The sequence below is a fragment of the Panthera pardus genome, unplaced genomic scaffold, assembly GCF_024362965.1.
Source record: "Panthera pardus isolate Hobbes unplaced genomic scaffold, ASM2436296v1 HiC_scaffold_27, whole genome shotgun sequence".
Classification (NCBI taxonomy): Eukaryota; Metazoa; Chordata; class Mammalia; order Carnivora; family Felidae; genus Panthera; species Panthera pardus.
Window position 1 is genome coordinate 108,853,751 of NW_026526843.1, and position 16,624 is coordinate 108,870,374.

Genomic DNA, 16,624 nt, shown 5'->3' on the forward strand with positions numbered 1-16,624 from the left:
AAACTAGGGAGTCATTTTTGACATATCCTTCTACTGCCTACCCTTTCCTCTTGCCACCCCCCCCCCCCCACCAATCTAATCTGTCAGTAAGTCCTATTCATTTAGTAATGATTTCTCAAATCTTGTCTGTCCTGTTCTTCTCCACTGCCACTCCTCAAGTCTATGGAACCACCATTTCTCCCTGGCCTATTGAAGGAGGCTCCTAACTGGGGCTTCCCAAATTTATTCTTTTCTCAAGCCACTATTTACATAACAGCCAACAAGAGCTAATCTTATACTTTAGTAGCCTCCCTTTGTCTTTAGGATAAAGACATATTCTTAAGAAATCTGAAGAGGCCCTTTTTGTGGCGCCTAGCTACCTCAGCAGCATCACTTTATGTATTTTTCACTACCTGTGTTCTGGCCACACTGTCCACCTTTTTCAGTCCTTATGCACCAGGCTCCATCCCACTAGAAAGCCTTTGCACATGCACTTCCCTCTGCATGCAACACTCCGCTCCACTCCCACCCCCTCCTCATCTTGTTAACTCCTCTCATGCTTATGATCTCAAAGAGGTCTTCTCTGCCATTCTGACTAGGTCATATTCCTCTATTTTACCCTGTCAGAACATTTTATACCTCATCTTCACAGCACTCACCACAATTGCAGCTTTTCATTTGTGTAGTTGTTTATTGGCTGTCTCTTATATATTCATTCCATGAGTGCAGGGGACATGTTTTGTAACATGTCTCAGCATTGAGCTGGCAACACAGTACCTATCATATAATTCTGGAAAGAAGCAATGAGTAAATAATAGTCCTGACCTCATAGGTTAGTCGTGAGAATTAAATGATACAAGGCCACGCACATAATATCTGCTGTGGAGTTGTATTATCCTGCAATGCATTACAGATAAGCCCAAATAGATGGGTTCCTTTCTATACTATATTAGATTTTCAAGGAATAGAGTATTTAAGTTGCCAGAAGTTAGCATGCATCTCCCTTTATTTCTTTAAAAGTAATTTAAATACCTTACTATAAATAGCAAACATTAAAAATACAGCGTCTCCTTTCTTACTCATCCAAAAAAGTCAGCGTAAGCCAAGGAAACAGGAATGACCTGTCAGAGCTTAGAATAGCTTCATGGGGGAGTTCGAAAGGTCACAAATGCTCTGGTGGGGGAAGATCCGATGGCATCTGGGACCGCTGCTGCTTCTGCTACATTGACTGGTAACCTGCCAGAGGGAACATTAATAGTGCCCTAAGCAGGAGCACAGAACTGGGTGGCTGGCCTGGTTCTCGTTCCAATACACCCACTGGTTCTCGTTCCAATACATCCACTGTGACACTAGTCAAATTATTTAACCTCGCTAAGCCCTAGCTTGGACAGTTATAAATAGGCGTTGCTCAGTCCTCCTGCCTCCCAAAATTATCATGATGATGTATTACAAATGCTTGTGAAGGTCCTTTGCAAACTGACATGTGCTGAAAGTATTAAGGTAATCTTTTTTTTTAAATGATTTTATTTTTGAGAGAAAGAGAGCGTAGGGGAGAGGCAGAGAGAGAGGGACATAGATAATCTGAAGTGGGCTCTGCTCTGACAGCAGAGAACGTGATGTGGTTCTTAAACTCATGAACCATGAGCTCATGACCTGAGCTGAAGTTGGATGCCTATCCAACTGAGCCACCCAAGCAGCCGATGTGGTAAAGTACTTTCAAAGAAGGGTGAAGAAAGTTTGCAATCCACAGGGAGAATTTTTCTTGTACAATGGCACAAAGAAGCTTAGTTAGGGAATCTTAAGAATAAATATTAGAAAAATCCTAATTATCTCCACCTAATTAAAATTTATTTCTGTTCAAAAATACTAATCTTTGCTTACCTTTAGCATTTGAATGTCATTCCATCTTAGGAACCTGATTAAGAATGCTTTTTTTCTCCCTAGTTTGGCTCCGTGCTAACTGGCTACAAGGAGCTAAAGAGTGGAGCATCACAGAGGGGGATAGGATGGGGGGTTTGGTTTGGGGAGAGGAACCTCCAATGCATCAGGGTTTCTGTGCAAGTTGTAGTGCTCTTTACTAGGCTTGAGGTCATTGCCAATCACCTTTAGCACAATTTCTCAAAGTGAGGAACTCTGCCTTGCCCTAGAATCAGTTGAATGTAGTATTTTTTTTTAATTTTGCGCTAATAACCTGGCATGCTAGTGCATATAATTGAGAGCTGACCTTAAAGTTAATTGTTGAATATAATTGCTTCTTTTCCCATCTGTGGCAGCTCAATAACACTGCTAGGAAAGAACAGGTAGAAAAAAGAGTTGAAATTCAGGTCCATTTAGCAAGTATGTGTAAAGATTTCATGAAAAAGATCATCAATCACTATGTGGTACACCTGAAATTATTATTACCCTGTATGTTAACTAACTGGAATTTTTTAATGTTTATTTAATTTTTTTGAGAGAGAGAGAGCTCGTGACTGGGGGAGAGGCAGAGAGAGAGGGAGACAGAGAATCTGAACCAGGCTCTGCACTAACAGCTCAAAGCCTGACATGGGGCTTGAACCCACGAACCATGAAATCATGACATGAGCCAGTGTCAGGCACTCAAGTGACTGAGCCACCCAGGTGCCCATTTTATTTAAATGGAATTTAAATAAAAACTTTTCAAAAAAAGATCACAAGCCTAATGATCAAAATGAATAGAAGAGATTTATAGATAGTCTTGTATTAGCCATGTTATATAGCACGACCATGAATTATTTACAGCAGACTTTATTCATTTTGCATAAATTTCACACTGTATTTTGAAAGGAGCTAAAAATATTTGGAAAGTCAAGAAGCTCAGTAACATACCTAGGAACTGTGTTTTGCATATTTAGATATATGTGATAATTTGATTTTTGAAAGGTGGGGTTCTGGCTTAAGTCACATTAAATATTTGTGAATACAAGAAACAAATATAGAGAACAAACTGAGGGTGGACGGTGGGGTGGGAAGAGGGAAAATGGGTGATAAGCATTGAGGAGGGCACTTGTTAGGATGAGCACTGGGTGTTGTATGTAAGCCAGTTTGACAATAAATTTTATTTTTAAAAAAGAATTTAAAACTAGAATATTAAATAAATAACAGTCAACGGGGTGCATGGGTGGCTCAGTCGGTTAAGCGCCGACTTTGGCTCAGGTCATGATCTCACATTTCATGAGTTCGAGCACGGCATCAGGCTCTGTGCTGACAGCTCAGAGCCTGGAGCCTCTTCAGATTCTGTGTCTCCCTCTCTCTCTCTGCTCCTCCCCTGCTCACACTCTGTCTCTCTCTCTCTCAAAAATAAATAAAGATAAATAATCAAAATTTAAAAAAATATTTGTGAATAACCTTCTTCAGTGTAACTGTTTTAAGTTGTTCTGCCCAGCAATGAGAAATTTATGTGTAGTTTTCATACAAAGACCAATCATCAATGAATAATTGTATCAACAGAAAATTGTGGTCAAGGGGAACTCCTGTGTGACAATTTTTATGGAATCAGAAGAATTTTTGTTTTGTTAAAAGCAGAGCAATGACCACCTGTGTTATACTTTAAACAAGTTAGACTTTTATCTGATTATGACATAGCTTAAAAATTTTTATTTGTGTCTTATATGTGACATGCTTTTCGAGAATTGGCAAACAACAAAAAGAAAGAAAACACTGTGTTCACTTACGTTGACACCTCAAGTTATAGCCAGCTGTTACAACTCATTGTACTTATAATTGATACATAAGGGAAATTGGCCTCTACAGTGTATTAGAATCTTTCTAATAATAAACTGTATTATAGAAAGGGTCTCATTTTTAACAGTGGTGTCGTTTGTGATACTTTGTCAAACTTTCTTTCTCTCATTTAAATACAGGTTTTCTTAGTCAAAAAAATCTCAGGCTCTGATGCTAGACAGCTTTATGCCATGAAAGTATTGAAGAAGGCCACCTTGAAAGGTAAGTGCTGCGACTATTTATAACGTTTGTGTAGTGTAAACAGACTGAAAGGTCTCAGTAGATCTCCAGTGACTCCTAGGCCAGTTACTTACATTCTGAATCTGTTCCTATTACTGTCTTTAAATTTAGACTTTCTTTTAGTGAATTTTTTCTACTGGGCTAGGAATCATATGGCTAGTGAGAATGGGAGTTGCCATATTATAAAAGAAGTATCGTAAATTCGTCTTGGGCTTATGCAAGTAGAAGTTGAGAAGATTCAAACTGGGTTTGATTCATCTTCAAATTAATGTCATTTTAATGTTTTGAAAACGTACTGATTTACTGGATGCAAAATACTGTTTATTTTAAGGACTTTATCATCTTGGTCTCCAAGTAAATTTTTATACTAAGCCTCAGATTTTGAACAATCTAATGTAGGATTTGACTGTTACAGGTAAATAGTCATTTAGAGGAAATTATACATAGTTTTTAAAATATTTACATCTTCCTTTTATGTAGCAGTATTGGTTATTTTACCACATAACCTCTAGTTGTTTTTGTATTGATTCCCAACATCATTTTTTTCTTCTTCAATTTACATGTAATTTTAAAGATTTTAGAATATTCTGAAAGGAATATCTGTGATGATCATTTATTATTTCTGATGTTATTCTTCCAAGCTAGTCACCCACTCTGGATATCATTATTCTAAGAAATTCCACATTTTTCTATAAACATCCTTTGGTTCCTTTCTCTTGCTCCCTTCCTGAATGTATTTTCTTTCCTATCCAGTCTCTACTCCTGGAACACTACATAATTGATTCTTGCTAGGACCAGGAAATTAAATTTTATCCTCAGTGCCCTCCTTTATATCAGTACTTCTATAACTTTATGCTTAGGAATTCCATGTTATAAAACTGCATAGGTGGAGGGGCGCCTGGGTGGCTCAGTTGGTTAAGTGTCCAGCTCTTGATTTCAACTGAGGTCATGATCTCACAGTTTGTGAGATCAAGCCCTGTGTTGGGCTCCACGCTGTCAGCGTGGGATTCTCTCTCTGCCCCTTTCCCACTCATTCATTCCCCCCCTTTCTCAAAATTAATTTTTAAAAAACTCCATAGGTGGAACTTACATAAGAGAGTTCATTCACAAAAACAACAAAAGTAGGTTTCAAATGTTTAACAGGATCTGTGTAGTGCATAACATACATAAACTATGAAACTGAAAAATCTAAAAGATATCAGGAAGGAAAATAAATGCCCAATTCCTTTTACAGAAGGCCAACTGTTGTTAAGAATCCCAGTATTCATCTAGCCATCCATCCAATTAGCTCTATATCCTCAAGATTCCAATTGAATTTTCTTTTAAATATTTAAAATTTCATTTGAGGGGCGCCTGGGTGGCTCAGTCAGTTAAGCGTCTGACTTTGGCTCATGATATCACGGTCATGATCTCACGGTCCGTGGGTTCGAGCCCCGCGTCGAGCTGTGCTGACAGCTCAGAGCCTGGAGCCTGCTTCGGATTCTGTGTCTCCCTCTCTCTCTGACCCTCCCCCGTCCATGCTTTGTCTCTCTCTATCTCAAAAGTAAATAAACATTAAAAAAAATTTGTTTTAATTTCATTTGAAACAAAGCATACACCTCAAAAAATATTTGAAAAAAGAAGAATGGGAAAGGAATAAGCTCTCTCAGGTTTAAAGCTTATTTAAAACAGTAATAATTCACTATGTTATTGGGGGGAATAATATAGGCATACAAATCAGAATAAAACATCACAAAGGTATTACATATTTTAAAAAAGGGAAAAAAAATAAAAAATAAAAAAAGGAAAGTGGCATATTTTATGCCCTCAGTAAACACTGATTGAATGTGAATTGGAATGAAAAAAAGTATTACATATTAAATTTTAATGTATTTATAAAAATATTGAATACTTGCTGTGCTGTATGACAAACCAGGTATACAGAACATTGAGAAATAATGATTTCATAAGTTTTGTTCGAAATATTCCTGAGCAACCTGGAAAAAAATTAGTCTTCTCTTAAACTCTATGCCATAAAAAATATAACAATCTAACTGAACAGTCTAAGTGGATTGTACAAATTAACACATCTAAGAAACTTGTGAAGAGATATTGAGCAAATTACAAATCTCAAATAAATTGACACCTCAAAAATTTTAGTTTTTCATAAAATGAAAAGTAGTATAAATAGGAAATCATGAAATTATTCACTTCAAATATTACAAAATAATAATATAAAGAATCAGTAAAGGACCCCTACAGCCAAATCTAGGACAATTTGAACATTGCAACAATTCATGATAGTGATAGTATAAAATCCATGAATTGATCCATATATTAAGTAATATGGAGAAAGGGAAGGCTCTTCCTTATAGTAGAATTCCAACTAATAAATGTAAAAGTAACAATTAATAGGAGTTCCTAAAAGGTAACATTACAACCTCTACCTAAAGGATTTCAGGATAAGTTTTATGCAGGGGGATAAAATAATCTTTGGAAAAATGTTCATTTTGCTAATAAAGAAATACATGTAAAAAATTGGATATTGGGTTCCCTGGGTGGCTCAGTCGGTTAAGTGTCTCACTTCGGTTCAGGTCATGATCTCACGGTGCGTAGGTTTGGGCTCCCCAGTCGGTCTCAGTGCTGACAGCTCAGAGCCTGGAGCCTGCTTCGGATTCTGTGTCTTCCTCTCTCTCTGCCCCTCTCCCATTCACCCTGTGTTTCTCTCTGTCTCTCAAAAATGAATAAATGTTAAAAAAAATTTTTTTAATGAGTTATTTTATATGATGGCAACATAAATTGGAAAGTGGTTTTGCAGTAAATACAAAGAGCCATTATTGCTGCTAAATTAACCTCAGGAAATAATCTCAAAGAAAGAATTCATGTACTTGACAGTTCTCACAGCAACATTAATTTATAATGTTGATAATTTAGAAATCACACGAACATTGAAAAATGGAGGAATATTTTAATATAGCATATAATTTAATAGAATATTACTTAAAGGAAATATTTCAAATATAATCCCCAAAATGAACTTAACGAAAATATGAAAGTAAACAATTGTAACAAATTTGGCTACCACAAGTATGTAAAATTATACGGATATGAGCTATAGAAGAAACCATAGAAAAGTGAAAATATCTGAAAATATTGGAATTGTAAACTGTCAGATAATTTTTAATGTATTCTTAAACTCAATTTTTATTTTTATCAAAGTAATTTATATATAGAATCTTATAAAATAGCAGAGCTTTACCAACCCCTCCCATCCAGTTGTTGACCCTCAGAGACAGTGACTTTCGTCTATACTCAACTGCTGCTTCTGCCATTTACCTCCACATTCAGTATTCTTTATTGCAATTCTTTGTTTTCATTTGGTGATATTATAATTTATTGACTTCGTAACATGGAAGATTAGGATTTAGTTCTCTCATACTATCACCCACACACAATTCCCCATTTCATGTCTTCCCAGTAATGTTTTCATTATTGCAGGTTTATAAAAACTTCTTGGAGTACCTGCATGGTTCAGTCAATTAAGTGTATGACTCTTGGTTTCTGCTTTGGTCTTGATCTCATGGGAGTTTGAACATCACGTCAGGCTTTGCATTGACTGCGGGGAGCCTGCTTGGGAGCTTCTCTCTCCCTCTCTTTCTGTCCCTCCGCCCCCCCCCCAAAAATAAACAACTAAATTTACATAAATATATACATACATACATACGTACGTACATACGTACGTACATACTGTTCCTCAGAGCCAAATAGTATAGTGGAGTCACTTTTCCTTCACATCTTTGCTGTATTAGATCTCATTTTCTAAATTCTGTTTCTACCTTTTTCTCAGTTTACTTTCCAGTCTGGGTGCAACATATCTTCTAGTAGCTACCTCAGAAAGGGTGAATGGATTCTAATTTTTCTGTGACCTTGAATGTCTTAAAATGTCTTTATTCTGCCCCTCGCTTAATTTATAATTTGGCTGAGTGTAAAATTCTAGGTGAGAAATAATTTTCCCTCCGATATTTGAAGGCATTGTTTCCATTGTCTTCCAGTTTCCTGTGTTGCAGTTATGAAGTTTATTGCAATTCTGACTTCAGTCCTTTGTGCGTAAGCAGCTTTTCCTCTTTGGAAGTCTTTAGAATCACTCTATACTTTATCCCTGGTGTTCTGGAACTTGTACAGTGGTATTTCTTTAGTGTGGACTTTTAAAATTCATCATACCAGGTATGGGGTGGCCTCTTCCATTCTAGAAACTCATTTCTTCAGTTTTGGCAGAGTGTTTTGTCATTACTTCCCTATTTTGTAACAGCTTCTCTTTGAATATGTTGGACCTCCTGGATCATTTCTTAATTTTGTTTTTCCCTCCTGTTTTCCAGTTTTGTCCTTTTCCCCCTATATCCTAGGAAATATTATCAACTGTCTTTCAACCTTTCTATTGACCTTTTTGTTTCTACCATCATTTTTGTTTGTTTGTTTGTTTGAGAGAAAGAGGGAATGGGGGAGAGGGAGAGAGAGAATTCCAAGCAGGCTACACACTGTCAGTGCAGAGCCTGATGTGGGGCTCGATTCCACGAACCATGAGATCATGGCCTGAGCTGAAATAAAGAGTTGGATGCTTAACCAACCGAGCAACCCAAGTGCCCCTCTACCACCGTTTTTAATTTCCTAGATTTTCCTTGTTCTCTATTCCATTTTTTAAAACTTTTTCTTACAGAAAGTGTCAGGGCGCCTGGGTGGCTCAGTCGGTTAAGCATCTGACTTTGGCTCAGGTCATGATCTCACGGTTTGTGATTTCAAGCCCCAGGTCGGCCTCTGTGCTTACAGCTCAGAGCCTGGAGCCTGCTTCAGATTCTGTGTCTCCCTCTCTCTCTGCTCCTCCCCCACTCGCTCGCTGTCTCTGTCTCTCTCTCTCAAAAATAAATAAACATTAAAAAATTTTTTTAAAAGAAAGAAAGTGTCAAACATTTAGAGAAAGAAACTAAAGAATTGGGCACCTTGGGTGGCTCCGTTGGTTAAGCATCCGAGTTCAACTCAGGTCATGATCTCACAGTTCGTGAGTTCGAGCCCCGTGTTGGTCTGTCAGCACACAGCCTGCTTCAGATCCTCTCTCCCCTTCTCTCTGCCTTTCTCCCACTCATTCTCTCTCTCTTTCTGTCTCTCTCACACTCTCTCTCTCTCTCTCTCTCTCTCAAAAATAAATAAACATTAAAAAAATTTAAAAGAAGAAAGAAACCAAAGAATATAGAGAACACCCATATACCCTCCTTGCTGCTTCAGCATTTCCCAGTTCACGGTCAATTTTTTTTTTTTTTTTTTTTTTTGCATCTGTGTTCTTCCCCTTCCCCCTCTTTTGATACTTTGGAGCACATCCCAGACATTGTACAATTTTTTCCATAAATATTTTAGTATGTATCTCTAAAAGATAAAAACTCTTAAAAGAAATGATACAACTCTAACATTATACCTAAAAAACTAATATACAGATATCCAGTCAGTATTCACATTTCCAATTATGCCTATTGTTATGATTCATTTTCTTTTTGCAGTATATTTGAATCGGGATCTATATAAAATCTGTATTTTGTAGTTGGTCGATAATCTCTTTTAAGTCTTTTAATCTGTGAGTTCTTCTACACTTTTTTTCTTTGTAGTTTATTGAAGATAATGGTTCCTTTCCCCCTTTCCCTTTTAAAGCTTCTTTTTCATGGGTGCCATATGGTTTTTGCTCTCTTGGTGGATATAAATGACAAGGGTGATTTTTAAGTTTTCTTGTGTTCTTTACATTGTCTCTGTTTCACCATATTCCTTTTTCTTTCTATTTATTTTGAGAGCTGTTTTTCATCTTTAGAGCCTTTCCTCAAATGCCTATGGGTCCTTTGCTAACTTTTTCTCATTTAAGAGTGAAGTACCAAATAACCAATTGGAAAGGGTTCTTTGGCAAGAATTTGCTTATTTCTCCTTGGCTTCATTCCCTTAGTCTTAGCTTTTAGCTTTCTCTTATCTACTGTATAAGTTACCACTTAGTCATCTTCTGCTCTTGCTTCCTCTCCTGTTCTTTGTCCTTACGAGTTTATGCATAATTGTTCCATTAATGTAATTTCACTGGGGGTTTGTAAGAAAGTAGAAAGTAAAACATCTATATTTAAGCAGAAGTCTCTTTGTTTCCATTTCAGAGTTCCTATTAATTCAATAAGTGGAGTCAAATAGAAGTCAGTAGTGTGAGGTTGAGTTTGTGGGGACTTCTGTCCTAATACAGTAGTCTGTGGGCCTAAAAGTTTTGTAAACCATTGCTTAAACAGTTTCTTAATATATAATCCTGGAAACATAAACACCATTTCTTCTTGTTCACTCTCATGTTCAAGTCAAGGAGGATTTAAAACCTAATAACTACTATATGAGAAAAATTATTTCAGAGGAATGTAGTTGCTTTGCCGGCATGAGTCATTATTAACAAATTCTATTTCAGGGTTTAGAGTTTACCAATATAAAACATGCCTTCTTCTAAAGCAGTATATCCTCCTCAGAACTCCTGATTGTAGGACGATTTATATTTGTCAATAGGTCTTTACATAAGTAAAAGAAACCAGATTAGAATTATTAAACAGTCCTACCTCAGACAAAATGAAGGAATCCTTTAGTGACAGTATCTCACTGCTCATTTTCAACTAAACAAGGTCTCATCAGTGTTACATGTAAGGAAACCACCTCACAAGATAATCATAATTGAAAATCATCTTGTTCTAGCATTTCATTTTATTTTATTTTTTTTTAAGTTTATTTATTTTGAGAGAAAGAGAGAACAGAGGAGGAGCAGAGAGAGAGGGGGAGAGAGAGAGTCCCAAGCAGGCTCCACACTGACAGTGCAGACCCCAACACAGGGCTCAAACTCATGAACTGTGAGATCATGACCTGAGCCGAAACCAAGAGTTGGATGCTTACCCAACTGAGCCACTCAGGGGTCCCTCTAGCCTCTCATTTTATAGAGAAGGAAGCAGGAAGTCCCCAAGCAGTGTAAGGATTTGACTAAGGTAATTCAGTTACTTGTTAGCAGAGCCACTAAAAACTGTAGCTCTTGACTCCCAAATGATTGTTCTTTTCATTGTGGTAGAATAATAGAAGAGAGATATACAGTAAGTATGTTGGTGGATGTTTTTGCTGCTTACTGAACAGAGAGGTGAGTTTTAAATGATAAGATTTGTAATGTTTGTATAATTATTGAAAGAGGTAGGAATTTGGAATCTACCTTTTAAGGTAGTAGGAACTGAATCCAAGATCATATGGGTAGCAGTAGAAAAAACACAGATGTGGGCTAGACTGGAGCAGAATTATTAGCAGTCCTAGGTGATGAACCTCATTCACATAAATAATAGAAGACACCAGAGTTGTTGTGATAGGACAGGATAATGAAATAAGAGATTGATACTGAATTTGATACACCAGCTGGACAAGTCATTTAAAAGACAAAGCTTTATAGGTATCAAGAGTAATTAGTTTCTATACTTGGTTTGCCCATTTCCAGTCACTGGCACCAAAATCTCCCAGTTAGAAGTGGAAAACTGGTAGAATGGGAAACATAGGATTTTGTGTTAGCTTCTTTGTTTATTTTTTCCAGAGGTCTTATTTCTGTGTTTTAAATATCTGCAGTCACTTTAAATTGAAAAAAAAAAAAAGTCAACTCATCTTTCTGTCCCTTCTTTCCCCCCACAAAAGATTCTCTTTCCCATTCTTTCTGCTTAATATCTGACACAACCATTCAGTCATTCTGGCCTGAAAAATAAAAGTTATTTATGATTTATCCTTCTTATGCAACAGAAAAAAATTAAAATTTTAATGAATGATTATTTTCACCTCTCAAATCCCTTGAGCTGCCAACACAGAATACTTACCAGAATGTATTCAATTTTTTTTTTTTTTGCTCATCTGTCATTCCCACCAGATTATGAGCTTCTTGAAGATGATTTTATTTGTATTTGTATCTCCCAGTGCCTGACACACAAAATTTACTCAGGAAATGTTTGGTTGGTAAAAGAGAGCTTTGCCTACAGGATCAAACATAAATTTATCGTGCCATTCCGAATTATCAAGAATCTGGGTCTTCCCAATTTCACCTCCCCAATTTCCATACTGATTGGGTTGCTTTCTTTTCTTCATGCATGCCTCCATGTTCTCACTTGCACTGGTACTCCATACCTGGACTTTTCTTCTTTAGGCCTGATCCTTCCCACCCGTCTACGTTCCACTCTAAAAGTTCCTAAATCCACCTCTTCCCTCTAGCTTTCCCATGCAAGTAAAACTCATCTCTCCCTTCTCTGAATTCCTGTACTCCTTATTCCCGGTAATAAGTCATTTTATCCCTTTACCGTATTCATGGTGCGATAGCTACCATTTAATTTAGTATCTCCTATGTACCAGGCTCTGGGATGTACAAACCTTATCTCAAATGGTCACACAGCCTTCAAAGGTACAGTGGTGTTATCCCTGTTTTATCCATGAGAGATAACTGAGACTCAGAGTTTAAGTAGGTAACTTGCTCAGTATTACACAGATCTAAATCGAGATATTTTTTGTAACTCCAGAAAGCCTTCGCCCTTTCAGCTGCACTACATTATTTCTTCTCCCTCTCCTTCTCTTCCTTAACTAAAAATAGACCTTTTTCGGTATATTCATTCATCCTTCACCATGTCTGCCACATTTTATAGATGCTTAATGAATGCTTATTTGGTTGATAAGGTTGGTAGGGGTAGTGAAACCTATTCTGTTTTTGTGTGTATGTTTTAGTATTTCATTGGGATGCCTTGTTTTTCAAAAGTTAATCCTTTTTGGCCATTTTCATAACTTTGATTAAAATGTTTGTAAATTTGATCTTTAAGCCAACGTCTGACTCAACATCTGATATGTTGTTATCTGTATTTTTTTTAAGTTAAAGCACAGATTTTTAAATACAAACAATTTCTTCTGGTTGTGTAATTTAGTAAACAATATATTAATTTTAAAACTTAAAGAGTCATAGTTTTATTTGTATGTATAAATAGCTTTATTGGCATATATAAAAATGTAGATTCACATTTTAGCAAAATTTTACTTAAAATAGGCCCCAAAGAGATTTTGTCTTAAGGATTGTCTCTGAAAGCTATTGTAGTATAGCCATATGTGCAATATTTTGTAGTTCGAGACCGTGTTCGGACAAAAATGGAGCGTGATATCTTGGTAGAAGTTAATCATCCTTTTATTGTCAAGTTGCATTATGGTAAGTTGTGAACCACCTGCAGCCTCATTCCTCCACCTAATGCCTCACTCCCTGAGTGCATTCAGATGTATTAATGTATATATTTGCTTGTGTAGATTTATATGTGTTTAATAGATAAATAAAGTCATGGAAATTAAGCCATTACTTCTTAAACTTTAGAAGCTTTTATTGCATTTATACTTATGTTTCTGAGTGGTAGCCATAGGAATAGGTAATAATCATTGTTTTTTATTATAATAATTAATAACAGTGTATCAGCATTTTGTAGTCCATATGTGTTAGCCCAGCCCAACTTCTCTTAAAAGGAAGAAAAAATCCCTAATGTCACATCCTGAAGCTTTTATCACCTTTCTTTTCCCCAAAGGTATATGTGCTTTTTCTCAGTGGGTAAAGTTGTGATGATTCTTATTATGTGTGATTAAAGCTAACCAACCCACATTTTTTCTGCACTTAAGTGACATGTTTTTTTGTTGTTGTTTCATGGTAAAGTGACCATGTTGGGAATTTTTCTTATTAATCACATGTTTTAAAACTATTATATTCCTGAGAGACTATTGCCTGAAGAAAATGTAACAAATGTTCTAGTGGTTCCATAATAAGAAACACTACGTTTAACATTTCCGCATGGAAACTAGGAAAATCATTGGTTATCTTCTAAATAAAAATCTCTTTAGATCTGTGATATAATCATTAATTTGCTTAAAAATGATATTCATTTGTGAATGAGTTGACCTAATATAAGCCAAAAAAAAAACCTGGTAGATTAAACAAATTTTCATTTCTTTATTCAGCTTTTCAAACTGAAGGGAAGTTGTATCTTATTTTGGATTTTCTCAGGGGAGGAGATTTGTTTACACGCTTATCCAAAGAGGTATATAATTAATCTCTATTTTTAATCTATCTATATGCATCCTGTTTTAACTAAAGCTTTGTTATATTTCAATATTGTGTTTATTGTATTTTCTCTAGTGGCACAAGATTCTTATATTAAGGAATTAGAGCCAAAAAGAGTTCTTTTCCTCCTTTTTGAAGTTGTTCTGAAAGTAGGACTTTAAATTAATAAATTCTTTGTCTTTTGTCCTGCTTCTTTCAGTTATAGTTTTTCAGAAGCAATAATATATCAAGATATCCTTAAATGATTAGTAGTGGAAATTCAGCATACATTTTAAAGATCATTTTTCATTTCTAAGATGTTACTGTGGTGGGGCAGTAGTGTCACAATCTGAATATAGTTGTTACTTAACAAAATGTAAAATTATTTCTCCCACAGTGCACATTTAGCATTTAGAAAGTGATTAGTTAACTGATTCAATAATTTTTGCAAATTACTTTCATAAGTAAATTGTGGATAAAACTACATGTGGCTAGCATATTTATAATTTTTGAATATTTGAACTCTAGGATGGAATTTTAAATAAAAACTACAGACACAGAAAGAAAATAAAGACAGAAAAATTATTATTTTATTTTAGGTGATGTTCACAGAAGAAGATGTCAAATTCTACTTGGCCGAACTTGCACTTGCTTTAGACCATCTACATAGCCTGGGAATAATCTATAGAGACTTAAAACCAGAAAAGTAAGGAATTATGCTACTAAGTCGAATACAATGTAATGTGATTATTTAGGAGGGAATAAAAAATAAAATTACTTCATAGAACTACCACAAGAATTGTGCTAGAACGCCTGTGCTTCACATTTCTGCTAACACTATATATTCTCATACTTTTAAAAATCTGTCAGTCATAATCTCTGTTATTGTTATCTTGCTTTCATTTGCATTTTTTATTTCTAATGAAGTTGAAATCCATGTTCATATGTTTGTTGGCAATTTGTATTTTTTTATGTTTGTTTGTTTGTTTATTGAGAGAGAGCAAGAGACAGCAAGCCAGGTAGAGGCAGAGAGAGAGGGAGAGAGAAGTCCCAAGCAGGCTCCATGCTGTCAGCACAGAGCCCAACATGGGGCCAGAACTCACAAACTGTGAGATCATGACCTGAGCCAAAACCAAGAGTCGGATGCTTAACCGACTAAACCACCCAGGTGTCCCTGGCAGTTTGTATTTTTGTGTGACTATTCTGTTCATGGCCTTTGTTCATTTATCTTTTGGAGTATTGTTTTTTTTCCTTTTGATTTGTAAGAGAGCTTTACAAATTAAGAATTTAACCATTTGACATATATTGCAAATAGATTTTTCTAGTTTGTTTTTTAATTTTAACTTTGTATTTTTACCTACACAAGTATTTTTTTTCCTCAGATCAATCTTTTGTGATCTCTTCCATGACTTTTATTCTTATAAAGCTTTTTCCAATCCCATAATCTGATACTTCTAATTTTATGGTTTCTTTTTTTACTTTTAACTGCATCTGGAAATTTTTTGGTATGAAGCATGGCATAGAGCTAATGCTTCCCTCCAAATACCATTTATTCCTTTTCCACATAATTTCAAATTTTAAGTGTGAGTTGAGCAAATTTCCCATTGTTTTTGTAGTAGCAGCTATCAAGAAGCTGATATTAAATTGCACACACTTCTGTGTTTTAATTAGCTGGTGTTTACTATCTACTACTTTGAGCAAAAAAGTTTTTATTCCTTTTTAAATATATAAATAAGAGTCTTTATTTTTTAGGAGATTTAATTCACTTACAAGACATCCATTTAAAATGTATGGTTCAGTGGTTTTTAGTATATTCAGAATTGTACAACCATCATCTTTATCAAGAATTTAGATACTACTTACATTAAAACATTACATACAATGTTTAAATTATATATTACAACAGGAAACAGAGGAAATGCTCCTTTGGAATCCTATTACATGATCATTTAGAAACTGTTACACTTTCACATTTTATCTTTGTTTTTCATATATTTTGGTTTTGGATAAGTTTCATATTGGTTCCATTGTTACTCCCCAGATAATTACTGAGCTTTTCACATTATTTTACCCATTTCTAACTATCATTACATAAAATATAATTTCTGGTGAGAATAAATATTCAAGCATATAGTCCTTAGAAGAAAAAAAATTACTATAAACATGATTAAACATTTGTAATAAAAATATGTGTTAGTGTTTTATATCCTTTTTTTATTTTTTTTAATTTTTAATTTTAATTTTAATTTTAATTTTTTATTTTTTTACTTATTTTTGAGACAGAGACAGCGTGAGAGCAGGGGAGGGGCAGAGAGAGAGAGAGAGAGGGAGACACAGAATTTGAAGCAGGCTCCAGGCTCTGAGCTATCAGTACAGAGCCTGACACCGGGCTTGAACCCACGAACTGTGAGATCATGACTTGACCTGAAGTCAGATGCTTAACTAACTGAGCTACCCAGGTGCCCCTTGTTTTATGTCCTTTAATTGAATGTATTTACTGTAGACCATTGCAGTAGCATTGGTAATAAAATTATGTATAGAACATCAGCCCTTCTTAAGGGTTGA

At 35.5% G+C, this 16,624-nt stretch overlaps 1 protein-coding gene across 7 annotated transcripts in view; it reads left to right on the plus strand.

Annotated features, from left to right (window-relative positions):
* The window catches only part of RPS6KA3 (ribosomal protein S6 kinase A3), a 115,964-nt gene that overhangs the window by 62,124 nt on the left and 37,216 nt on the right, over window positions 1–16,624 (plus strand). For all 7 annotated transcript variants that reach the window (XM_053891772.1, XM_019431625.2, XM_019431620.2 and 4 more), the window contains 4 exons: window positions 3,861–3,942; window positions 13,106–13,186; window positions 13,978–14,057; window positions 14,659–14,765. In XM_053891772.1, the coding sequence (XP_053747747.1) occupies window positions 3,861–3,942; window positions 13,106–13,186; window positions 13,978–14,057; window positions 14,659–14,765 (350 nt within the window). The remainder of the gene's footprint in view (window positions 1–3,860; window positions 3,943–13,105; window positions 13,187–13,977; window positions 14,058–14,658; window positions 14,766–16,624) is intronic.